The sequence below is a fragment of the Rhinatrema bivittatum genome, chromosome 9 (genome assembly GCF_901001135.1).
Source record: "Rhinatrema bivittatum chromosome 9, aRhiBiv1.1, whole genome shotgun sequence".
In the NCBI taxonomy this organism is placed as follows: Eukaryota; Metazoa; Chordata; class Amphibia; order Gymnophiona; family Rhinatrematidae; genus Rhinatrema; species Rhinatrema bivittatum.
This window is the reverse complement of record NC_042623.1, coordinates 194630538-194657586: the sequence shown is the minus strand read 5'-3', so window position 1 is coordinate 194657586 and position 27049 is coordinate 194630538. Positions and strand designations below refer to the sequence as shown.

Genomic DNA, 27049 nt, shown 5'->3' with positions numbered 1-27049 from the left:
CCAGGGGCGATCCAGGTAACTACAGACCAGTGAGCCTGACTTCAGTGCCAGGAAAAATAGTGGAAACTATTCTCAAGATCAAAATCATAGAGCATATAGAAAGGCATGGTTTAATGGAACACAGTCAACATGGATTTACCCAAGGGAAGTCTTGCCTAACAAATCTGCTTCATTTTTTTGAAGGGGGTTAATAAACATATGGATACAGGTGAAGCGGTAGATGTAGTGTATTTGGATTTTCAGAAGGTGTTTGACAAAGTCCCTCATGAGAGGCTTCTAAGAAAACTAAAAAGTCATAGGAGAGGAGGCAATGTCCTTTCGTGGATTACAAACTGGTTAAAAGACAGGAAACAGAGAGTAGGATTAAATGGTCAATTTTCTCAGTGGAAAAGGGTAAAACAGTGGAGTGCCTCAGGGATCTGTACTTGGACCGCTACTTATATATATGATCTGCAGACGATACAAAATTATTCAGAGTAGTTAAATCACAAGCGGATTGTGATACATTACAGGAGGACCTTGCAAGACTGGAAGATTGGGCATCCAAATGGCAGATGAAATTTAATGTGGACAAGTGCAAGGTGTTGCATATAGGGAAAAAATAACCCTTGCTGTAGTTACATGATGTTAGGTTCCATATTAGGAGCTACCACCCAGGAAAAAAGATCTAGGCATCATGGTGGATAATACTTTGAAATCATCGGCTCAGTGTGCTGCAGCAGTCAAAAAAGCAAAGCAGAATGTTAGGAATTATTAGGAAGGGAATGGTTAATAAAACAGAAAAATGTCATAGTACCTCTATATCGCTCCATGGTGAGACCACACCTTGAATTCTGTGTACAATTCTGGTCGCCACATCTCAAAAAAGATATAGTTGCGATGGAGAAGGTAAGAGAAGGGCAACCAAAATGATAAAGGGGATGGAACAGCTCCCCTATGAGGAAAGGCTGAAGAGTTAGGGCTGTTCAGCTAGGAGAAGAGACGGCTGAGTGGGGATATGATAGAGGGCTTTAAGATCATGAGAGGTCTTGAATGAGTAAATGTGAATAGGTTATTTACACTTTCGAATAATAGAAGGACTAGGGGGCATTCCATGAAGTTAGCAAGTAGCACATTTAAGACTAATAGGAGAAAATTCTCACACTCAACGCACAATAAAGCTCTGGAATTTGTTGCCAGAGGACGTGGTCAGTGCAATTAGTGTAGCTGGGTTAAAAAAAGGTTTGGATACGTTCTTGGAGGAGAAGCCCATTAATGGCTATTAATCAAGTTTACTTAGGGGTAGATTTTCAGAGGGTTATGTGCGTAACCCCCGAAATCCTACTCCAAACCCCCACTGCGCGCGCCGAGCCTATGTTGCATAGGCTTTTGGTGCGCGCAAAGCCCCGGGACACGCGTAAGTCCTGGGGCTTTCCGTGTGGGGGGGGGGGGGCGTGTCACTGCTGCCGCGTCATCCGGGGCGGGGCCAGGGGCGTGGTTCTGGCCCGGGGGCGTGGCCGCGGCCTCCGGACAGGAACATGGTGCTCCGGCAGCTGGCCCGGCGTGCACAAATTACGTCTGCCTCGAGCAGGCATAACTTTCGCGACAGAGGTGGGGGGGGGGTGTAGATAGGGTTGGGGGGGGAGGCCGAAGGAAAGTTCCCTCCAAGGTCGCTCCGATTTGAAGCGGCCTCGGAGGGAACGGAGGCAGGCTGCGTGGCTCAGCGCGCGCAGGCTGCCGATTTTGGGCAGTCTTGCGCGCGCCGACCCCGGATTTTAATGGCTACGCGCGTATCTATTGAAATCCCATGTACTCTTGTTCGTGCCTGGTGCGCGAACAAAAGTACGCGTGTGCGCAACTTTATAAAATCTACCAATTAGGGAATAGCCACTGTTATTAATTGCATCAGTAGCATGGGATCTTCTTAGTGTTTGGGTAACTGCCATGTTTTTGTGGCCTCTATTGGAAACTGGATGCTAGGCTTGATGGACCCCTTGGTCTAACCCAGCATGGCAATTTCTTATGTTCTAATGAGCCTTTTTCTTTTTCTTCTTTTTTTTTTTTATTGCCGATACTACACATGACTCTTGGGGAGATTTTTTTTTTCCCTTCTTCTTTCCTTTCCTTCAAGTCTGATTACAATTTGGTTGGGGAGAGAGATACTTGATTTAAAAAAAAAAAAAAAAAAAAAAGTTGTCATTTCCTATACAAGAGCCTGTTCGACGGGGATTAGCACCAAATATAGCTAACGGACCTTGCAATCGCAATTTACTATTTTTGTTGGCCGGTGCTTACTTATATATTTTTATTATTGGTTTCTTTATCCTTGGGGTTGGGACTGGATGTGGGGTGCGGGAACCAATTGCATGGTGGTGATCTCACTTTGATTTTTTTTTTTTTTAGATGTAGATTTCCAGGGGGATTTTTGGAGGTGGGAAAGGGGAGACAGTTTTGGGAAGGGATGTTTTGGGCTATTATATGGGTTTTAATCTTGTGCTGTGACATTGTGCTGCCTTATTACTGTAATAGTTCTTTTGGAATGCATTGTAATCTCTGTGAATGGTGGGGGACCCCTGCTGGGAGGGTTCCCTTCTTATTCCTTAATAGATTCGTGTCGGGGAGCTGCAAACGGAGAGGAGTGGGTTACCATTGCCCTACCGGGAGAGACTTTGTGACATCGGCTATCCCTGGAACAGCAGCGGGACTCGGCGGCTGCCCCGACCCGGAAGGAGGTCCCTCGGTCACGTGAGCAGTTCGCGTCTGCCGCTATAAAATCAAATGGCAGACGGTGCACCGCCGCCGTCGGCGCACGCTGCCTAAGCCGCGCGCTCCGTAAGGGGCGCGCGGCTTGGTCCGGCTTAGGCCGGCGAAGGCGAAGGCGGCGCCAGGAACTTTGCTCTAGTGCTGGGTATATTGGCTCCTACTCCTTTCATTCCGAAACTTGAGGAAAACAGAACTGTGAGTAAATCCCTAGTTCATTGATAAACCTTATTTGAATTAATGCCTCACACGAAGCGTAAGGGTAAGGTCAGGCAGGAGTCCTCAGTACCTGCCAGACCGAATCCCATACAAGCAATGATAACAGGCTTTTACTCACCGTCGGGAGTTATAACCCCGGAGAGGCCTATTATGGAGTTAGATAAGGAGCAGAATTCTTCTCCATCAGGCGAAGTGACTCTCAGTCCCGGGGCACCAACAGTACAGATTCCCCCTCTGCCTACTGGCTATACCATTGAACCAGGCTTTCCAGACATACGGAAGTCGATGTTGCTGGAAAGTCCTATTGAGGAGGCACAGGGTATGAAGCCAGTGTGTGTGAATGTGCTCGAAGGAGCAGTTGGTCCATCAGAGGGAGAGCATATTGTCGGGAGAAACAGGAAACCCGACGGAAGATCAAAAAATTGCTGGAGAAATTATTTCCTCTCCCGATAATGGGAACTTTAACAGACAAGAAACTATTGTGCAAAATGTTTTGTCCTCAACCCCTACTTATACATTATCACCTCCCAAACAGGTTTCCCTAGAAATGCTATGGCAAGCAATAACAGCTTTACAGACTAATATTACAAATTTAAATGTGAATATTAAGGAGATGCAAAATGCGATATTAAATATAAATCCATTGGTTACTAGCAATAGTTTAACATTAGTAAGAGTTGAAGAAGAATTAAACTCGGTAAAGAATGTACAGGCCAGTATCAAAGGTGAAAATATTATAGCTAAAAAAGTGGAGTCTTTGGAAAATGAAGTAAGATACTCAAATCTCAGGATAATAAATTTTCCCAAGTGTAAATTGATTTCATCAAGAGAACAATTAAAGAATTATTTTTTGACTGTTCTCTCTTTAACATCTGAAGATCTACCTTCTATTGCTAAAGCTTATTTTATAGCACAGAGCAGCCAAAATGGAAATATAAATCAAGATCAGCAGGAGTTAACTTTAAATGTTACAGAATTAATTGAGTGCTAAGAACCGGTTGTACAGTCCCAATAAGCTTAAAAACGATTGTAAGTCCAAAGGTAATATTTATTCAAAACGGCAACTCCACTGTATATACAAGATCATGCTTTTAGCAAAAGGGTCCCCCGACACGGACCCGTGTTTCGCCAGGGGCTGCATCGGGGGGGACGCACAAGGAGATTCAAAACAATCTGTAAATAAGATAAAGAATACAGGACTGTCACTAAATGATGCTGTCAGTGCCATATATACAAACAAACAGAGTGTTCACTTACCAAGTTGAAGAGTATACACACGTAACAGGGAGCGCGTTTAATTGTCATTCAACATGGAGTTTTAAACACGTAAAAGGCGCCAAAACCTTCACAGACCAATCAGCTGAGCCACACAACCCACCAATCGGAGCAACGTATTGCCTTCCAATGAGCTGTCAGAGAAAATGCACCCATTCAATCTCTTTATTGAGACCTACGGGGGTGACAGTGTTTAGTCGGTAAATCCAACGCTGTTCACATCGAATTAGATGGGCGTCAAAGTCTCCCCCTCCCTGGGTGTGGAATTATATTTAGAGTGCTTTGTTGTGCTTGGTGGTTTATGGACTTACATTCCTTAGATGTGAGCAGATTAAATGGCTGCCAGTGCCGACGACGAACAGACCTTCAGTTACTCGGATGAGGCTTTTCAGGCAGTTATTGCAGACGCCCCATTCTTCACAGACACAGCTGAAGATCTCCCCACTATAACCTGGATAGACATTATCAACACACAGAAGCGTCTTACTCGCGCTGAACTTCATGCTTCTACGTTGACTGAATATTGTAGAGCACGAAGAATTCCTCGTGGGTTACGGATCCAGAAAGAACCTAGATTGCACGCGGATAATCCTGCCTTCATTGAACGATGGAACAAAATCTTGAACAAATGTTCATTCGATCTAATGGTTTTGATCATTGAGACCACCAAGGAGGTGATCACCCCTTTAAAAACTGAAGTGGAAACGAGCATTCAGACCATCAGGTCTAGTTTTACATCTCTGGACATATTTGAACAACATACTGAATTTAAAGAAAATCTTGACAAATTCAGGAAAGATTTAAAGGCAGCCAAATTTAGAAAATTTCAGAGAGACATCACAGATTATACTAAGGGTTACGTGTACCAATGGCTCAATCCAAATCGCCCACAGAAACGGGTAGTCACCTTTGCGCAGTCATCCTCGGACGAGTCTTCGGGGGAAGACATCCCAGTGCCAAACCTTCGCTCAAATCAGAACTTACAAACGGGCTCCTCATCATCGGGACATTATGCCTCTATAGCTACTTCTTTTTTAGACTCGGGACAGGTATCCCGCAGCAATCGAGGGACCAGGTCCCGGGGTCGCCCCCCACCCACTCAACGCACAACCAGAACGACTCGGCAACAACCAGATCCCTGGCAATAGACTCTGATTTAATTTTTAATTTGTCTTCACGGACTTTGTCTGAAATTGAGTCAAGATCACTGTCTAGGGGTTTGTCATTTGTACCTACTATCCAAAATGATCCCTTTAATGTACAAGTACACTTGCATAGGTTTTTTAGGTTGCTAAAATTGAAACTGTTTTTTCAGGATATTCAATCTACCCCTGATGGATCTTTAGTGACTACAAAATCCAAGTGGATCCCCCCTGGTCCAGTGGATCCGATGCTGGTTGTGTTTGAAAAATTAATTCAACAGGATATTCACCTTCTATCTCAGTCTCACCAACACATTCGATACAATCTCAGTAAGGAAGAAAATGCTTCACTATCTTCATTGGCAGCAGACCCCACAATAATAATAAAACCTGCTGATAAGGGGGGTGGGGTGGTCATTATGGATCGCACCAATTATAGAACTGAGGTACACCGCCAATTAAATGACACCACATTTTATCTCCCCTTACAAGTCGACCCTACTGTTACTCTCAAGGATGCTATAACCTCTTTGGTTCAAGATGCTTTTACAAACCACTATATAACCCAACGTGAGGTTAATTTCCTCACGTCCTCGTTTCCCACCATCCCAGTATTTTACGTACTACCCAAGATCCACAAATCTTTGGTGGATCCCCCTGGACGTCCGATCGTATCTGGGATTGGCTCTATTTTAGAGCCTCTCTCTAAATTTGTGGATATATTTCTAAGACCAACAATTCCACAGATAAAATCTTACGTCCGTGACTCGGCCCATCTTATTACCCTATTGAATAATTTACATGCTCCAACACCACCATATTTACTAGTGACACTAGATATCACATCTCTTTACTCCAATATTCCCCAACAGGAAGCCTTACAGGTTATTGAGGCTGTCCTTAATCAACGACCTGCACCAGTTCGTGTCCCCACAACCTTTCTCATGCAACTGACGACTCTGGCACTCACTAAAAATTATTTTCGTTTTGAAAATACTTTTTATCAACAAATTAAAGGGACGGCCATGGGGGCTACGATGGCCCCCAGCCTTGCATGTTTATACGTGGCACAATTTGAGGAATCCTACATTTATCCTTCAGTTTGGCAAGAATTTATACATGCATGGTTCCGTTACATTGATGACGTGCTGCTGATTTGGTTAGGGACTGAGATCCAATTTTTTATGTTTTTTGATTGGTTGAACAGCTGCAACCCCCATCTACAGTTTAGCTTTAATTTACATCACTTTCAAATTCCCTTCCTGGACATGCTGATTAAACTTCACAATGGTATCTTCACGACTTCAATATACAGAAAAGATACTGATCGTAACACGATTTTAAAATTTGATAGCTGTCACCCGAGAAATCTTAAGACCAACATTCCGACAGGTCAGTTCCTCCGGCTACGCAGGTTGTGCTCCTCGAAAGCTGAGTACCTTGACAAAGCTAAGGAGATGCTACTCCGGTTTAGACAGAGGGGGTACCCTTTGAAGATTTTGAAGCGGGCTTTTAAGAGAGCTTTATATGTCAACAGAGAATTGTTGTTTCTACCCTCACATGCTGATTCGGATAAGTCTGTAAATTGCATTTTACCATTTTCACCAGCCAGTTATAATATTGCTTCAATTGTCCGGAAACACTGGTTAGCTTTGTCCTTTTCACAACTGTTTCAGGGCTCACTGCGTTTTACGTACCGGAGGGGTAGGAACTTAAGAGACATCCTCACTCATTCTGACTTTTCTCATAATACGTTGGCACACACACGAGGTGCACATGCCCCGTGTGGAAATTGCTCGGTTTGTAAACATACTGCTACGATGTCTGACTTCACTGACCCTATTTCAGGCAGAATCTTTACCCTGTTTAATTTCACTGATTGCAGCTCTACAGGTGTAATTTATGTCATCCGTTGTCCCTGTAACAAATTATACATTGGCAAGACTAATAGACAAATCCGGACTCGTATAATAGAACATCGTTCTAATATCAAACAATCACGGTCATTAGCTCCCTTGGTTGATCACTGGGTGGCCTTATCTCATTCAATTTCTGATCTTTTCTTTTTTGTTTTGGAAGTGCTATCTCCCCTTCCTAGAGGGGGAGACTTTGACGCCCATCTAATTCGATGTGAACAGCGTTGGATTTACCGACTAAACACTGTCACCCCCGTAGGTCTCAATAAAGAGATTGAATGGGTGCATTTTCTCTGACAGCTCATTGGAAGGCAATACGTTGCTCCGATTGGTGGGTTGTGTGGCTCAGCTGATTGGTCTGTGAAGGTTTTGGCGCCTTTTACGTGTTTAAAACTCCATGTTGAATGACAATTAAACGTGCTCCCTGTTACGTGTGTATACTCTTCAACTTGGTAAGTGAACACTCTGTTTGTTTGTATACATGGCACTGACAGCATCATTTAGTGACAGTCCTGTATTCTTTATCTTATTTACAGATTGTTTTGAATCTCCTTGTGCGTCCCCCCCGATGCAGCCCCTGGCGAAACACGGGTCCGTGTCGGGGGACCCTTTTGCTAAAAGCATGATCTTGTATATACAGTGGAGTTGCCGTTTTGAATAAATATTACCTTTGGACTTACAATCGTTTTTAAGCTTATTGGGACTGTACAACCGGTTCTTAGCACTCACCTGGGTGTGGAATTATATTTAGAGTGCTTTGTTGTGCTTGGTGGTTTATGGACTTACAGAATTAATTGAGACATCTCTTAGTGCCCAAGTGGAGAAAAGGGGTACCCTTGTGGTAAAATTTTCTCGGTCAGAGGACAGAGATAAAATTCTTAAGGTTTATATGTCAAATAGGACCTCGCTCTACCTGGGCCAGAGAATCTGGATTTATCCAGACATAGCAAGGGATACCCAAGTCAGGCGGAAAAAATTCATTATTTTAGCAAATATTGCTAAAACTTATGGGATACGAATTGTAATAAGGTTTCCCTGTAAATGTGTGATGTGGGTGAAGGGGAAAAAATATATCTATTATGAACCTTCTGATTTGGAAAAATTCTTAGAAGGGCAAAGGGCCCGAGGTGATGAGGAAAGTAATGTTAGCCAGCAATAACTGTTTGGTTTGGAAATTAGCCTGACATGTTTCTGTTATTATATAAGAGTATTAACTTTTCCTTAGAATTTATGCTCATTAGCAGTTCCCCAATATTGTTTGGTAATTGGAAAGGGGAGATTTGTTTTATGTAATGTTAAATTTGAATTGCTGGGAAGCTATCAGAATTATGTTAACCCCTTTCCTCGAAAATAATTTCATTGTATGGAATTATAACAAATGTTTTGATTTTACTTTGTGAATTAAAATCAGAAATAAAGAATAAAAAAAAAAAATAGATTCGTGTCAAATTCTGATATTTTAGGATTCTGCAAATGATCCCTCGTGGGATCCGCATCATTTCCTGGAATGTGTGGGTTATACATTCACCTGTAAAGCGGTCTAAGATTCTCGCTGCTCTTAAGAGGAAGTCAGCAGACTTAAGTATTCTTACAAGAAACACATCTTACGGACTGTGAACATAAAAAGTTATGCCAAAGTTGGGTGGGTGCAGTCCATTTTGCTTCCGCATCTACCAAATCTGTTTATACAGAAATTAAGGACCCTCAAAGGCAGATATATTATTTTGATTGCAGAACTCCATTATACCCCCCTTGTCTTATGTAATTTGTAAGCTCCTAATAATTACAATCCTGTTTCCTTTCGAGAGATTTATGGCCTCCTCCTTCCCTATTTAGAGCACAATATAATAGTGGGTGGTGATTTTAATGCTGCTAGGGACCCCCAATTAGACACTTCCTATGGCAGTATGCAGATACGTAAGCCAAGTAAGGGGATCTCTTTCCTTGAGCATTCCTTACAATTGGTAGATGCTTGGAGGACTCTCCATCTCACGAATACAGATTTTACTTATTTGTCCCGGGCCCATACCACATACTCCAGACTAGATTACCTACTAGCTAGTTCTCATGCTTTTTCCAAAGTCAGTGACTCTGGCATTGAAGAAGTTGTTATATCCGACCATGCCCCTATTTGGTTAGAATTCACGTGGCCGTCCCTTCCCCAGCCTTATGTCTGGCGTTTTCCTTATTTCCTGGCTGAAGACATTCACTTTTGTGAAATCCTTCATTCTAAATGGCAGGACTATTCTCTTTTGAACAGCAAACATGTGAATGACCCTGTCTTGTTCTGGTTACTGCAAAGGCAGTAATATGTGGGGATATCATCTCCTACCTGGCTCATCAGAGGATGCTGGACAAACACCTTCTGTCTTTAAGCGATCAGTTCAGCCGTGCCAAAAAAGCTCTTATCCAATCTAATACCCGTCTTAATAGGGAGAAACGAATGTCCATCCAAACGGCTTTGGACTCTCTTATCCACCAGTGAGCGAAAAAAAAGCTTAAATGGCTGCATAGCAGAAGCGTTTCAGCACAGCTCCCGAAAATCCCCAGTAAACTTAAATTTTCCACTGAAATAACTTTTTCTTTCTAATGGGGAAACGGAAAAGAGCTGTAAGACAAGCGAAGGTGACAAGTTCGCCGGTTTCCCTTTGCCAAACATCGCTAACTGAAGCGCAATTCATCCAGAGTTCGGTGATTGAAGCTGGCTTGGCTGGATCTGGGGATGCCAGCCCATCAGCAGATGTCTCTCTTAGCCCCAAATCACCGTTCCACTCCATGCCCTCCTGTTGGACAAGCTGCCTCGGTAGAGGCTTTGTTAGAACCACCGAGTGAGCTGGAAGGCTCCAATTTTTCATCAGGCATGGCTTCCACCATTTTGCTGGTGCATAACCGGAGCTTGGAAGTTGAAGGGGGGCCTCGAAGAGCACGACTTACTGAGGAAAGTGAGGTCTCAACGCCTTCGCTGATGACTGATTCGCAGAAAGCAGGTTTGGCACAAGTTAATACACCTTCAGGGATTTCTTCTATAATTTTACCGAATATCTCCGACTGTGTTAAGCCTGAAATTATAACTCTGGATAATCTCTGGACTGTCCTAATGTCAGTAAATAAGTCTCTTACTGATTTGGTCTCTAACTCCAGATTTATATAAAAACTCTCAATCCTTTGAAACACCCTTGGATTCTATGGAACAGAAAGTGACTGAGGTGAAAACCAATATAGTGGAAATTCAAAATGTACAAATAAATGTTATCAAACATTTGTCTATCTCTCGCAGATCTGAGAATACTGAAAACTCTTAGATCAGCAATTTTGAGGATACTCAACTTTCCTTGAATGCCTTTGATTACACCTCTAGATCTGTTTTCCATGTATTTAAAAGAGGTTTTGAAACTACCTGAGAATGCTCTTCCTCCTATGGAAAAGATTTATTTTCTTCCAACCAATAGAAGATCATTGGATAATAATGCTGTCGACATTCCTTCTAATTTGACTTATTTCCTTGAAAATTCTGGTGAAGAAAATGTGTCAGATCGAGCTACATTGTTGGTGTCATTTGTTTTTATGCAAGACTGTAATAATATTCTGCGTTTATATTTCTGAAATAAGGACTCTCTGTTTAGAGGCCAAAAGATCTGGATATTTCCAGACATAACCAAGGCAACCTCTCCGTACACAACAAAAAATCAGCGATGCTCAATAATTAGACATAAATCAAGAAGAGAAAGACTATCGCTGACTAAATACTGTGCTTTCAGTGGAAGTTTTAAATGTGTCTTTTTTCCATTTTCTTGATGATTTTTATACACCTACACTATATAGAACAAAAAGGTTTATTGTCTGAATGTATGTGTATTTAACAAAAATTTTTATGGAGTTGGAGGGAGTCCCCGCACCAATACTTCATTGGTATATAATCATCAACCAACCTCCTCCTCTGTGTGTAATTTTTTTGAAATTAAATAATTTTTAGTGAAAGTCCCAAAGGAACTGCAGACTCTTCCATGGCTGTGTGATCATGAAAAAAGATTTTTTTATGCGAATTAAACGCTTTACAGGCTATGAGGCTTTAAGGTAGGTTTTAAGGAGAGTCCTTATCCAGCTTCCCGATTGTGTTGGCAGATTATATCAAACCTTAGTGATGATCCCGACATGAACCGTCCATGTTTCAGACGTTGTCTTTCCTCAGGGGAATGTACTGACAACATCCAGCCAACCTTATGGGGTCTCAACCTCTCCGTGCTATAATTCTTCTGATCTGTTTGCTCAGATTCGCCACCTCGTGTAGGTTTCCTCAGTCAAAAGCCTCCGGAAGAATCTATAAATTTAGCCAGAAACTTGCATATAGAGCAGGAGTAGCTCCTAAGCACCTCTTTTTATATAAATATTTCTGCTGACCAAGCACTGGTGGCCCCTCTGGACTTACAGTTCACTATGCAGGCACCTTTTGCTGATCTGCCGGAAGCACTCCAACCCAATATAGTAATTGACCCAATCAGGCAAGCATGGATGCATTTAACTAAGTGGATGGTAAGCTCACGTATGTGTGCCTATCTTTTACCTCTGCGGGGGAACCCTCCGTTTACTCCAATCCGCAGTTTTCCATTTCTGAGCAGAACAGGGCATTATTCAACTGGGTCATGTTCTTGACGGGGAAGGGACACTTTTTACTTCTTCCCTGACAAAGGATCTTTTTGGTCTGCGACCCTCCCATCTATTTTCCTACTTGCAGCTGCAGCATTATATAAAATCCCTGCCGATTGATACTAGGCAGCCTGCCACGTTCCAAGCTTTGGACGATGTGTTACTGTTAGAAAAACAACCACCACTGTCTTTATCCGCAGCCCATAAAGTATTTAAAAAATTGTGAAAATGGATACCATTTCTATGTTGGCTGAGAGATGGAATAAAGACTGTGGGGTAGATTTTAAGAGGCGCGCGAACAGCCTACTTTTGCTTGCGCATCAGACTCAAGCAAAAGTACGCTGGATTTTAGTAGATACGCGCGGAGCCGCGCGTATCCACTAAAATCCGGGATCGGCGCGCTCAAGGCTATCGATTTTGTATAGCCTGCGCGCGCCGAGCCGCGCTGCCTCCCCCCGTTCCCTCCAAGGCCGCTCCGAAATCGGAGCGGCCTCGGAGGGAACTTTCCTTTGCCCTCCCCTCACCTTACCCTCCCTTCCCCTACCTAACCCACCCACCCGGCCCTGTCTACACCCCCCCCTTACCGTTGTCGGGGGATTACGCCTCCCGGAGGGAGACGTAAATCCCCGCGCGCCAGCGGGCCTGCTGCGCGCCGGGCCGCGACCTGGGGGCGGGTACGGAGGGCGCGGCCACGCCCCCGGGCCGTAGCCACGCCCCGTACCCGCCCCCAAACCGCGGCCGACACGCCCCCGAAACGCCGCGTCGACCGGGCCCGCCCCCCGACACGCCCCCGACACGCCCCCTCCGAAAACCCCGGGACGTACGCGAGTCCCGGGGCTCTGCGCGCGCCGGGAGGCCTATGTAAAATAGGCTTCCCGGCGCGCAGGGCCCTGCTCGCCTAAATCCGCCCGGTTTTGGGCGGATTTAGGCGAGCAGGGCTCTGAAAATCTACCCCTGTGTGTTTACACTTACACCCTCTATCCTTCAATCTGGTTTTAAACAGATTTCGAAGATAACCTTTAACATGTACTATTGAGAAATGTAAAACAAATTCCTTCGGAGAGCTTGCATTCCCAAATTATGTTTAAAGCTAAATTAAAGGACTCAGAGACGCGTGAGAATTGCAGTGGGACTACTAGCACCCTCTCTCATTCCTTCTGGACCTGTCCTCCCATCAGACATTTCTGGGGTCACATTGCAAGCTATTTGGCTGACCTTTCAGGTTTCTATTCCTCTCTCTCCAAAAGATATTATTTGACTGCATTCCTCCCTTGTTGATTCGGGGACTAGAGGCTCGTGTGTTTATTAAAAAGGCAAGCCTGGTGGGGAAACGACTCATTTTGCTCCTCTGGAAGGGAAGTGATATACCCTCATTTTGGATGTGGAGGAACTCTCTACATCGAATGATGCAGATGGAAAATTTGGTGTCCAGAACCTCTCCTCTTCATTGACGTAAATTTTTGCAAATTTGGGACGCCTACATTCAGGCATTGCCACACCAATTCAGGAGTCTGATCCTAAATGACTGATTGCGATGGACTTTTTTCTCTTTGAGTTTTGTTTCTCTATGGGGTGGCTTGATGACACAGCATGACTTAGGGTTATTCACACGTGATTACACTAGGAGGAAGGGGAAGAAGATTTAACATTTGCTAAAATTGGTTGTATTTGTTATGCCTACCTGGGACTGCATCAGTGTCCATGCGTCCCAAGACATGTTGTCTTTTGCCAATAATAAAAATCATTGAAACTAAAAAGAAAGGCACATGCGCTGGTGTTTTTGATATTGATCTTGAAGAGGTAGTGAGAGCATTATGCTCTGGGAATGAACGTTGTGGATACAAGTGGAACAGGAATTTTAAAATTAAAAAGAAGTTAGTTAAATATTTATATTGATAAAAGATTGTAATAAGATTTGTTATTTTTAGAATTCCACTCTGAGGCAATCTAGTCTGCGAAACGATTGGCCACTGTCGGCGGCAGACTAATAGAATTCATTGCATTATTATATATGAAGAAAAGAACAATGTTGAGAAGTTCTTTTTTATGAAAAATATAAAACTAAAAAATATTGTTTTTGAAGAATAAAAATATGTTGGATGGTTGGAGGTTTTTCTGACCAATGATTGAATACAACACAGCATATCTAGAGGTTCAATGAACACGATATGTTGGTAGTCTGAGGTCTTTTCCTCCACTTTTCATGCATGTTAAGCCAAGCTTTAATTGATGAAATTATAATTTTGAAAAAATTCTGGGTGAAAGATTTTTTAGTTGAAGTTGCACACCTACTTTCACCTGCCCACTACTTGTTAGGGCACTGAAGATTAATCTTGGATAGGTTTGCCACCCAACTGAGCTCCTGCAATAAGGAGATCACCTTGTGTGTCACTAGGCAACTCTCTTCCTGAGACTTGGCTCGAATCAGCCAGTCGTCCAAATACGGGTGTACTAGGATTCCTTCTTTTCGCAAGGCAGCCACTACCACCATCATAATCCTGGAAAATGTTCTGGGAGCTGTGGCTAAACCAAAAGGCGGCGCCTGAAACTGATAATGGTGCCTCAACACTGCAAAGCATAGAAAGCGTTACAATTGGATGGGAATATGAAGGTAAGCCTGAAGGTAAGCCTCTGACAGATCCAAGGCGGTCAGAAATTCCCCTGACTGCACTGCCATTATTACAGAGCATAAGGTTTCCATTCGAAAATGAATCACCTTCAAGTGACAGTTGACCCTCTTGAGATTCAAATGGGATGAAAGGAGCCCTCCTTCTTGGGCACAACAAAATAAATGGAATATCACCCCATACTTTGAGACATGGACACTGGAATCACAGCCCTCAGTTTGAGGAGCCTTTGAAGTGTGAACTCCACTGCCTGCTTCTTCTGCGGGGAGTGGCAAGGGGACACAAAAAACACATCCAGAAGAATACTATGAAATTCCTGCATACTCTTCAACATATCACCTCCAGGACCCACTGGTCCAATGTGATCTTGACCCACCTCCGATAAAACCGAGAGAGACGTTCCCCTATTTCCTGTACCAGAAGGTGAGTCTGCAAACCATTGGGAAGCCCGGGAAGATCCACCACCCTAGCCCCCTTCTCTTGTGCTGCTGGGGACAAAAGGACTGAGACCTACCAAAAGTTCGAGTCCGCTGAAAGGTAGTCTCTCTTTAGGGGCAAAAACCCTGGAACCCTGGAAATAACCCTTCATACCAAAAGGGGCGCTGAAACTTTTCTTATCCTCCAGCAACAGAGGCACCAGAGACTTGCCCCACTTACTGGCCAGTTTCTCCAACTTGCTCCCAAACAAGAGCGAGCCATTAAATGGCATCTAATGGCTTTGGAAACTGTCAGCTGATCAATTTTGCAACCAGAGTTGACACCTGGCTGCTATCACAGAAGCCATTCCTCTGGCCGAGGTCTGGACTAAATCACAGCCTGCATCTGCTAAAAAGGCAGCAGCAGGCTCCATAACCACTCTGGAGTTGCCTCCAGACTCAACCTCCTGAGAGAGAAGCAGACAAGATCTCGCCACTAGGGCCCAACAGAAGGCAATCTGTAAATTCATTGCCACTGCCTCAAAGGCTTGTTTAAGAATAGCCTCAGTCCTATCATGTACATCCTTCAAGGCTTCTCCTCCCGCTACAGGGATAGTCGTTCGCTTAGACATGGCACATACCAGAGTAAATTACAGATAGACAGAGCCTATTAAAGTAACCCACAACAACAAATACTGAAAGAAAGGGAAACCAAAAATAAATTCAAAAGCAAAAGGGGCTTAGCTAGAAAGTTGTCAGCAAGCCTGACGGCATGTTCAAGAAACTCTTGAACTGCCCGGTTATGTTTCAACATCAATCAAGTAAATCACTGAATGTCCCTGCAAGATCGAAAAATAGCTAGTGTAACCAAAATTGACACAAAACTAAATCCCAATGGTTGAAGTATTCTGGAATTAAAATTTTTCTTTTATTCTTATATGATTAAAATTACTCTCATTTTTAATCATTTATAATATATAATATCTATAAAGAAAATCTTTTGATATGGAAAGATAAAAGGATTATCCTTCCATATCAAAAGAATTTCTTTATAGATATTATGCTATATTATAAATGATTAAAAATGAGATAGTTTTAATCATATAAGAATAAAAGAAAAATTTTAATTCCAGAATACAACTTCAACCATTGGGATTTAGTTGTGTCAATTTTGGTTACACTAACTAGTTGTTTTTCGGTCCCTGCAAGAAGATCTACATCAGCAAAACTTCTCGGATGCTTAAGATCTGCACAATTGAACATCAGTCTGCACTTCTTCATCATAAAGATAACGATCCTTTGGTTGCTCATTGCGATGAATTTCTACACACTTGATTTACGTTTTTGTGCTATCAATCAGTTTCAGATCGGGGGGGTTGGGGGCCGATTTGAATTTACAACTCTTGCAATTTACAACAGTGTTGGATTCATAAATTGCATTTGATTGTTCCTTTTGGGTTAAATGCTGATTGTGATTTAAGCATCTTTTTTAATTAATTGTCTACAGTTCTCTTTCATGTCCTGGTTTTAGCTTGTGATAATACTAGACATTAACACAAGGCCTAAGTGCAGGGCCTAGCCCAAAGGGGCCAGTCAACCCGCCAGGCTGCCTAGTTTCAACCCCAACGGGAGCAGGAACGAACCCTGGTACAGTGTGCCGAGAACAGAGGAAATCCTGAAACCCCCCTGTCTCTGATTCAGGTAAAACTTTCTCCTATTTTTTTGTTAAACCTTACCTGAGCTCAGCGTTTACCGGCTAAGTACAGAGATGGTCTCCAGCTGCGGGGGGGAGAGGGCACTCGCCATCACTGCCATGCTCGGCCTCCTGCACCTGCTGCATTTCAGCTGAAAAAGCAGCTAAGTCCATGCCAGGAAACCCAGCTACTAGACCAAGGCACACTCTGAGGGACCATGAAAATTGCCCCAGGAATTTTCAGTTGGGAGAGGGGCCCTTAGGTATCACCGCAGGAGAGCAGGACTTTCTTTTCCTGAATTTAGAATTTCAAATTTCTCCTTTCAAAAAGCTCACAGCAATCCCCATAGGAGATGCACATCTACCATCTGCTGGAGACAGAGAATACTGGCAGGCTGGGGTCATTGCAGGGTTATATATACTGTGACATAAGCTTGCACCTTCTCCATCTGCTGGCAGGGGAGCATAAACCCACTAGTCCCTAAGTCCATCTGTGTACACACTAGGAAATTAGTATATCAAAACATTCACAAGGTCTAAAATGGTTGATATTAAAAGGAAATGCGATTAAAACATACCTATATGAAGTTACAGAATATACATTTGATTCTCTGAATGTAATTTTGTAACTTTCTGTTATCAAGGTCCTTAGATTTTTTTATACCCATAAGTTCGTAGGTTGGTCTATTTTTGATTATGGAACAATGGGTTTGGATCATATATCAAAGAGGGAGCAAACAGTCTGATCAGTAATCAGACAAGCATTGGTGAACAAAATCTTAGTTTTCATACTTGTGAATATGCACTTATTACTCAATGGGAAAATCATCATCAGTTTAACCTCCTATCCAAAAGTGGGATGGTATAAATCAATTACCCCGTGTGAGATTCAAGCATACAAACATCATCCTACCATTTGGAAGCAGAGCACTATTTAAATCACAATAAGTCATTGATGGGGGTGATGTTTGCATGCAAAATTTGCAGTGCTGTTTGAACATCACACCAGTTAATGGATACACCCTCTCCCTCCCCTTTAATGAACATATATTTGGGTTAAGTCTAATTTCTGAGGTTTGTTTTACACACACACACAAAAAAAAAAAATACCTTAAAAGGTTTCATAAAGCAAAATTGCTTACCTTGTAATAGGTGTTATCCCAGGACAGCAGGATGTAGTCCTCACATATGGGTGACATCGGTAATGGAGCCCTATGTACGGAAAAACTTCTTTAAAAGTTTCCATGAAACTTTTGAATGGCACCGGAGTTCCTACTGAGCATGCCCAGCATGCCATGATATTCCCTGCCACAGGGGTCTCCCTTCAGTCTTGTTTTGTAGCAATAAGCGTTAGCCAAAAATAAAATAATAAAACGTATCGGACCCAACTCCGCGGGGTGGCGGGTGGGTTTCGTGAGGACTACATCCTGCTGTCCTGGGATAACACCTATTACAAGGTAAGCAATTTTGCTTTATCCCAGGACAAGCAGGATGCTAGTCCTCACATATGGGTGATTAGCAAGCTAGAGGCTGAGTCATTTTGTGCTGAAGCAACAGTGAGGTATTGTTGATGAAATGAGTCAGCCGAAGATCACAGCAGGTTGGATGTAGAAGGAGTTGGGATTAAACTGGAAACAAGTTCTTAAGACGGATTGTCCATAGGCTGAATCTTGTCTTCCTTCTTTGTCTAAACAGTAGTGAGCTGCAAAGGTGTGAAGAGAACTCCATGTTGCTGCTTTACAAATGTCCAGAATAGGTACAGAGTGAAGGTGTGCTACTGAAGTTGACATTGCTCTGACTGAGTGTGCTTTTACTCGCCCTGGAAGAGTAAGGCCTGCTTTTTCATAACAAAATTGTATGCAATCTGCTAGCCAGTTGGACAGAGTATGCTTACCCACTGCTTTACCTGGTTTGTTTGGATCATAGGAAACAAACAGCTGACTGGATTTCCTTTGGGCTGTAGTGCGGTTTAGATAAAAAGATAACGCACGCTTACAGTCCAAAGTGTGCAAGGCTCTTTCACCTTGATGGGAATGAGGCCTTGGAAAGAATGTCGGTAAAACTATTGATTGGTTTAAGTGAAATTCCGTGTCAACCTTAGGAAGGAATTTTGGATGTGTACGGAGTACTACCCTGTCATGTAGGAATTTTGTAAAAGGTTCGTATGTGACTAAAGCTTGAAGTTCGCTGACCCTTCTAGCTGATGTGATGGCTATGAGAAATACCGTTTTCCAAGTTAGGTATTTAAGGTCACAGGTATTTATGGGTTCAAATGGAGAACGCATAAGTCTGGTTAGTACTACATTCAAGTCCCATAGCGTGCTTGGGGCATGAATAGGAGGTTTAATGTGAGTTAGGCCTCTCATGAATTTACTGACGAGAGGCTGTGTAGAAATAGGTGCATCTCCCAGCTTGTTATGGTAAGCTGAGATTGCACTTAAGTGTACTCTTACAGATGATGTCTTAAGACCAGAGTCTGAGAGATGGTAAAGGTAATCTAGTAGTGAGGTAGTGGGGCAAGTGAAAGGATCTAAATCTTTCTGAGTGCACCACAGCGTAAACCGTTTCCATTTGTAAGAATAATTCTTTCTTGTGGAAGGTTTACGTGCAGCGATGAGTACTTGAGATATATTGGTTGGAAGGTTGAGAGGTTGTAAGATCAAGCTTTCAACATCCATGCTGTCAGGGACAGGGATCGAAGGTTGGGATGGTGCAACTGACCCTGTTCCTGAGTTATGAGATTGGGAGCTACTCCCAGGCGAATTGGATCCCTGACTGATAGATCTAGCAGTGTGGGGAACCATACTTGTCGAGGCCAATAAGGGGCTATGAGTATCATGGTCCCTTTGTCTTGTTGTAGTTTCACTAGTGTTTTGGTTATGAGTGGTATCGGTGGATACGCATATAACAGGCCTGAATTCCAATGGCGAGCAAATGCGTCCTTTGGTAGGCTGTTCTGCTGCCAGAGGAGAGAGCAGTAATTGTTCACCTTGTAGATGAGCTGGGATGCAAAGAGATCTATCGTCGGTTGACCCCAGCGTGGGAAGATCTTGGATGCTATTGCTGGATCCAAGGACCATTCGTGCGGTTGGAACTGACGACTGAGGCGATCTGCTACTACATTGTGGATGCCTGCTAGATAAGTGGCCCTTAGAAGAATTGAGTGTGTCAGGGCCCAGTCCCAAATCTGTGCTGCTTCTTGACAAAGAAGGTAGGAACCAGTCCCTCCTTGTTTGTTGATATACCACATGGCTACTGTGTTGTCCGTTTGGATCAGAACAGTCTTGTGTGATAGGCAGTCCTTGAACGCATGTAGCGCATAGCGTATAGCTCGAAGCTCCAGGAAGTTTATTTGAAAAGAGGCTTCGAGCTTTGTCCACTTGCCCTGTGTCTTTAGATGACCAATGTGTGCTCCCCACCCTAAGGTGGATGCATCTGTAGTCAAAGTCACTTGTGGAACTGGCTGCTGGAAAGGTAGGCCTTTGAGCAGGTTGTTCATTGATGTCCACCAGAGGAGTGCAGATCTGAGTTCTGGTGTGATATGAATGGGAGTGGACATTGGTTGAGTGGCTTGTATCCACTGAGCTTTGAGTGTCCATTGTAGTAGTCGCATGGTCAATCTGGCCATGGGAGTGACATGAACTGTGGAAGCCATGTGCCCTAGAAGAATGAGGCACTGATGAGCTGTTACCTGGAATTGGTTGCGAAGATTGTGAGTCAACAGGACAAGTTTGTTGTGTGCCACTGCTGCAGCCATGCATTTTGTGAATACCCGTGGTGCTGATGCAAGGCCGAATGGTAGCACTCTGTACTGGAAGTGCTGATCCAGTACCCAAAATCGTAGGTATTGGCGATGAGGAGGAAAGATGGGGATGTGAGCGTATGCATCTTGAAGATCCAGAGAGCAGAGCCAATCTCCCCTTTGAAGAAGAGGTAGAATGGTGCCTAGGGATACCATTCTGAATTTTTCTTTTTTGAGAAATTTGTTGAGATTTCTGAGGTCTAGGATAGGTCGAAGGCCTCCTGTTTTCTTTGGAATGAGGAAATATCTGGAGTAGAATCCTCTGCCCTTTTGAGGGCCAGGAACTGGTTCTATGGCCCTGGCTCTCAGAAGGGTGGATAATTCTGTTTGAAGAATTATGGAGTGTTGATTTACTGTCCAAGATTGAAGTGGTGGATTTTCTATTGGGATAGTTAGGAAATCCAGTCTGTAACCGTGAGTTGTGATGGACAACACCCACTGGTCGGTGGTGATGGAGGTCCAATTGTTGTGGAAGTATTGTATTCGACCTCCTACTGGTGTTTCTGGGAATGGGTTGATCTGGCTGCTGCTCTCTGGGGCTTTTCAAAAACCAGATGTAGTGGTTGTCTGTGGAGGTGGTTGAGCCCTTGCAGGCCTTTGTCTAGGCTGCTGTCGTTGCGTTGGGCGGCTAGTTCTTGGCCTACCTGCTGGGGGGTAATATCGACGTGGGCGATAATAAGGCCGTCTAGTGTCACGCCTTGGAAACTTCCTGGAAGAAGGCTGAGTTTCCTGTGGTTGAGAAGATAACTGTTTTAATGTTTCAGTGTGGTCCTTCAGGGTTGCCACAGCTTCTTTTATCTTCTCCCCAAAGAGGTTATCCCCCAAGCAAGGTAGATCCGACAAATGCTCTTGAACTTCTGGGCGAAGATCAGAGGCCTTGAGCCATGCCCATCTTCTTGCAGCTATACCAGATGCTGATAATCTTGCTGCAGTCTCAAAACAATCATAAGTTGCTCGAACCTCATGTTTGCCAGAGTTGAGGCCTTTGTGTATGATATCCTGGAAGGATTCTTGATATTGCTCCGGAAGAGAGAGAGAGAGAGTTCCTGAACCTGTTTCCAAAGGTTCCTTTGGTACTGGTTCATGTACAGTTGGTAAGATGATATTTTTGAGACCAGCATGGAACCTTGAAAGATTTTCCTTCCTAGGTTGTCCAGAAACCTACTCTCTTTCCCAGGTGGTATAGAAGCGTGGGACTTTTGTCTCTTTGCCTTCTTTTGGGCAGATTCAACCACCACTGATTGGTGAGATAGCTGTGTTCTTTGGAATCCTGGAATAGGTTGTACAAGGTAAGTGGCCTCAGCCCTCTTGTTTACCGCTGATACAGAACTTGGATGCTCCCAGATCCTGTATTGCAGCTCCTGGAAGACTTCGTGAACCGGGATTGCTAACATCTCCTTGGGAGGGTCCACAAACTGTAGGACTTCCAAAGTCTTTTGAGGTGCATCCACCTCCGTTTGAATAGGAAAGGGGATGGTGTCAGCCATCTCTTTAACAAAATTTGTAAAGGAGAGGTCCTCAGGTGGCGACTTCCTGTGGTCATCAGGTGGAGAAGGCTCTGAGAATATTTCCTCATCCGAGGAATACTCAGAACTAGAGTCCACAGGCACATCACGTGGTATATGGTAAGTGACTGGCTCCGTAGGATGTGTTGGTAGTACAGGTGAACGAGGCCTAGGGGGCCTTGGTACTCCAGATGGGCCTGGAACTGGATCCTGTGGTAATTGTTTTGTGAGGATATCCAGGAGTGTGTCCAGTTTATTGAAAACTGGACGTAGAATGGAGATATCTTCCTTAGGTACCGGTGCTGGCATCTGTACTACTGGTGTGGGCACCGGTGTAGGTATCAGTGGTACCGAGGAAGGGATCGGTGGAGGCATATGCGGCATCGGTGAATGTACCGGGGTGGGCATCGGTACCGGTTCCCGTGCCCTCGTCTGTGTCGTCGGCATCGATGGTGACGGAATGGGCATCGATGGTGATGGAATCGGCATCGATGGCGAAGTCGATGGCTGTGGCGGAATCGCATCGCGCAGAGCCTGTTGCACCGCTTGACGAATGAAGGAGTCAAGTTCCACTCTCACAGCTGGTGATAACAGAGCAGCTGTGGAGGGAGGCGGTGTTGGCGATGCAGATACCTCCTCAGGGCCCTGAGGAGGTTCGGAGCCCGGCACCGATATCGTGGGGATCGCCCTTCACTAGGCCTCGGAGCCTCAGTCCCCGTCCGGGGTTTCTTTGCTGGAGAGGCCGTACCTGTGGAAGGATCCTCGGTCACCGTTGCCTGCCGCCGTCGATGCCGATGGCGGTGCTTTTCTTTTTGCTTCTCACTTCCGGAAGTCGATGCTTTCGATGATATCGACGGGGATGGCGTTGAGGCGTCTCCCGCCTCCGGACGTTTCTGCTTCAACATTAGCTGACGGACTGAAGCTGATGGAGAAGATTGAGCTGAAGTCGACGCCCGTGGAAGCAGTTGTATAGAAAATAACTGCTCCATTTTCTCGGCCCTAAGTCGACGACCTTTACTAGTCATTTCAGCACAAGACTTACAAGTTTGAATGTTGTGATCTTTGCCTAAGCAAAGAACACATTCAAAGTGAGGGTCGGTAATAGACATGGTCCTCACGCAATTTGGGCATTTTTTGAAGCCGGAGGCCATGGCGCCAGACAGCCGTCGACGGCGAAAACCCAAAAATATCGTTCCCGGCCGGGAATCGACAGTAGAAAAAGTTACTGCCGGTAATAATATGGGAAACCCCTGCGGTTAAAGTTAAATTTTCCGAGTTTTTTTTAGTAGGTGAAAATCACCTCAAGACTCCAATTAGCCCGCGATGCTAACGGCTTCGCGGAAAAAAGAAGACTGAAGGGAGACCCCTGTGGCAGGGAATATCATGGCATGCTGGGCATGCTCAGTAGGCACTCCGGTGCCATTCAAAAGTTTCATGGAAACTTTTAAAGAAGTTTTTCCGTACATAGGGCTCCATTACCGATGTCACCCATATGTGAGGACTAGCATCCTGCTTGTCCTGGGATAAACCTTGTACATCAACATCAAGCTAACAGAATTCAACACTGCAACAATTTCCAATGACATACAGAAAATAATCTGAGACAGATACATAGTGATTTGCTCTGCCTAGTAATGAGCATCTTAATTCAAAACACCTAGGGAGGCAAAGGTCAAAACCCCACAAACAAAAGATTTGCTTTGACCGGCTTCATTACATACAGCATTTAAGGACAAAACACCAGCCCATCACCCTAAGTGTCCCACAGTCCTCTCTAAAAAGATAAGACTGTCATGAAAGATGCCTTTCATTTTATGTAGTACTGGTGCATTGGTCACCAATTTCCTGCTTTGAGGATATACCTAGCTCAGAAGCAGGCATTTCAAATGCAGGGGTACATTTACTAACGTGCATAACATTTTAACAGGCCCTATTTTACTAACATGCATTTGAGTAAACATGCCCTGCAGAGTCTGATGATTCATTAGGAAGTATTTTAAAAAAATTAATCATGGTACAGGATAAACATTACAATTGCATACCTTGACCAGTGCTGAAGATATTGTCTAAATCAGCAAGAGCTGCATATTTGTCTGCAGAGGGGAGGCTGGATTTATTCACTGTAGCCCTACTGGCAGCTGTTGCGTTGCTCTGAGTAGAACCAAAGGCTCCAAAATCAGCACTCGAGGATTTGGGGAAGTTATCAAAATGAGCAAAATTAGCATTAGCTGATGCAGTACTTCCTCCTGCAAAACAATACAAAAAAATAAATGACCACAACAATAATAAAATTCCACTAAGCTAATTTATATTTTGAGAAAAAAAAAAGTTACACAAATGAAATCAGTTCAAGTACAGCAAATTTACATTAGTAAAGAGGAATGTTTAGACAGAAGCAGCTATGATTTGATTCAGATTCTTTTCAAAACCTAAGACTTTTTGCAGCTTGAACTTTGCAAAAGAAAAAAAAAAAAATCTGTATGGCAGTTGTCTCCATCTCATCTATCCATGATCACTACAATATAGTGATGACATTCATTGATACACCACCATGCCACGCGTTAAAAGGCTGCACCCTTCGCTCCTTATTTAAAAGTATGTATTACCCACGACCCTACAAATTAAAATTAGAGATTAAAATAGATGAATAGTCTGAATCTGTAGACAATAAGAGTAACATAAAATAAAAAGAAACACGGAAGAATGCTGTTAAGGGGGTAGCACATCAAAGGCTTATGCAGGCTAGAACAGAATTATAAAACTGAATTACCTATACTGATATTTGAAGCTGTCAAGGGAGGGCTGTCTAGGCTGTCATGCAGAGGGGATAGTAATGTTGGTGTGTGAGAAAATCAAGGGTGCAGAGAGTGGGTTAGGGGCTATCCAGGAAGGGGATATGGAATTAGAAAGTTCTTATAATAAAATAAACCTTTTTCCTACTGCCAACCTACTTTTTAAGTCCTAGAGGAGCCCAAAGCAATTGTAAGGGTGACCACCAAAATAAGGGGCATGGAACAGCTGCCCTGTGAAGGGAGGCTAAGGAAGTTAGGGCTGTTCAGTTTGGAGAAGAGACAATTGGGGTGGGGGGGATATGATAGAAGTCTACAAAATCATGAAAGGACTTGAACAAGGTAATGTAAATTGGTTATTTACTCTCAGATAATAGAAGGACTAGGGGGAGGGGGGGGCACTCCATGAAGTTAGCAAGTAACTTATTTAAAACAAAATTATTTCACTCAGCGCATCGTTAAGCTCTTGAATTCATTGCCAGAGGATGTGGTTACAGCAGTTAGTGTAACTGGGTTTAAAAAAGGTTGGATAAGTTCCTAGAAGAAAAATCCATAAACTGCTATTAATTAATAAGCAATAGCAGCTTGATATTTAAGTTTTGGGTACTTGCCAGGTACATGTGACTTGGATTGGCCACTTTTGGAAACAGGATACTAAGCTTGATGGGCCCTTGGTCTGACCCAGTGTGGCAAATCTTATGTAAATTTTTCTAACATGGATACAAAGCAACAGACTCAGACTTACAGTCCACTCTCTCTCCAAACATTTGTTAAAGGATGCTCATACGCAAGAATGGTTTACACAATGATATACTAAGCATACAGTGGCTTGCAAAAGTATTCAAACCCCTAAAATGTCAGCAGATGTGTGGATTACAAATGACACACAGATTGTTCCAGGCAATATGTTTATTGCACACCAGTATGCTCAAAGTAAATTTTCAAAGTCACAGTTCATAATTTCTCTGCATTTTTTATACAATAAAATTAAAAACTAGAAAATGCTGCTTGCATAAGCTTTCAATCCCTGTGCTGTAGAAGCTCCAAGTTTACACAGATGAAAGATATTTGGCCTCTACCTGTGAATCATTAAAAAAGGTCAGCTTTTCTGGATAAAAGAACCCCTAATTCCAGTACCATTGGTTAAACTGAATCTGAAGGAAAGCTGTGAAAATGAAGAACAAAGAGCATTCCAAGGAAATTAAAGATAAAAATTATAGACATGCACAAGATAGGAAAAGGCTACAAAATAATACCCAAGTGCTTGGGATATCCCAGTGAGCAATGATGGATCAATTGTGAAGAAATGGAAGCTACATGATACCACCCAGACATTGCCTAGGCAAGGCCATCCCTCAAAACTTAGCGACAGACAAAAAGGGGACTTGTGAAGGAAGCCACGGAGAGGCCAACAATTATTCTGAAGAAGCTACAGCATTCAGTGGCTGAGACTGGAGTGGAGGTGCACCAGTTGGCCAAATCAAGAGCTCTGCACATAGCTGGCCTGCATGGGAGGGTGGCTAGAAAGAAGCCATCAGCAAAGAAAAACCACATCAAAGCACGTGTAGAGTTTGCCAGAAAGCATCAAAGTGACCCAATTAAAATATGGGATAAGGTTTTGTGGTCAGGTAAGACAAAAGTGGAGCTTTTTAGTCAAAATTCAAAAAGCTATGTGAGATGCAAACCTATCACTGCCCATTCCTCAGCAAACACCATCCCAACAGGAAAATATGGGGGTAGCAGCATCACGTTATGGCGATGCTTTTCCTCAGCGGGGACTGAGCATCTTGTTAAAATTGAAGGACGGATGGATGGTGCAACATACAGGGAGATACTGCAAGACAACTTGCTTCAGTCTGCCAAAAAGCTAAAACTTGGGAGAAAGTTCACCTTTCAAGCAGGACAATGATCCCAAGCACAAGGCCAAAGCAACACAGGTGAATGTTCTACAGTGGCCACGTCAAGGTCCAGATCACAGTCCAATCAAGAACCTGTGGCACTATTTGAAAATTGCAGTCCATAAGTGTTATCCAACCAACCTGAACCAAATCCGCCAGGAAGAATGGGCAAAAATCACTCCCAAACAGTGTACAAAACTGGCAGAAACTTACCCAACAGACTTAAAAGTTGTTACTGCAGCAAAAGGTGGTTCTGCCAAGTACTAGTCTGAAGAGACCGAATACTTTTGCAAGCAGTATTTTTCAGTTTTTTATTTTACAAAACATGCAGAGAAATAATGCATTGAGACTTTGAAAATTTACTTTAAGAGCATTACTGGTTTG

The 27049-nt window shown here is 43.5% G+C and overlaps 1 protein-coding gene across 12 annotated transcripts in view; it reads right to left on the bottom strand.

The window, feature by feature from the left end:
- The window catches only part of AGFG1 (ArfGAP with FG repeats 1), a 227273-nt gene that overhangs the window by 50899 nt on the left and 149325 nt on the right, over positions 1–27049 (bottom strand). For all 12 annotated transcript variants that reach the window (XM_029615205.1, XM_029615206.1, XM_029615208.1 and 9 more), the window contains one exon: positions 24021–24224. In XM_029615205.1, the coding sequence (XP_029471065.1) occupies positions 24021–24224 (204 nt within the window). The remainder of the gene's footprint in view (positions 1–24020; positions 24225–27049) is intronic.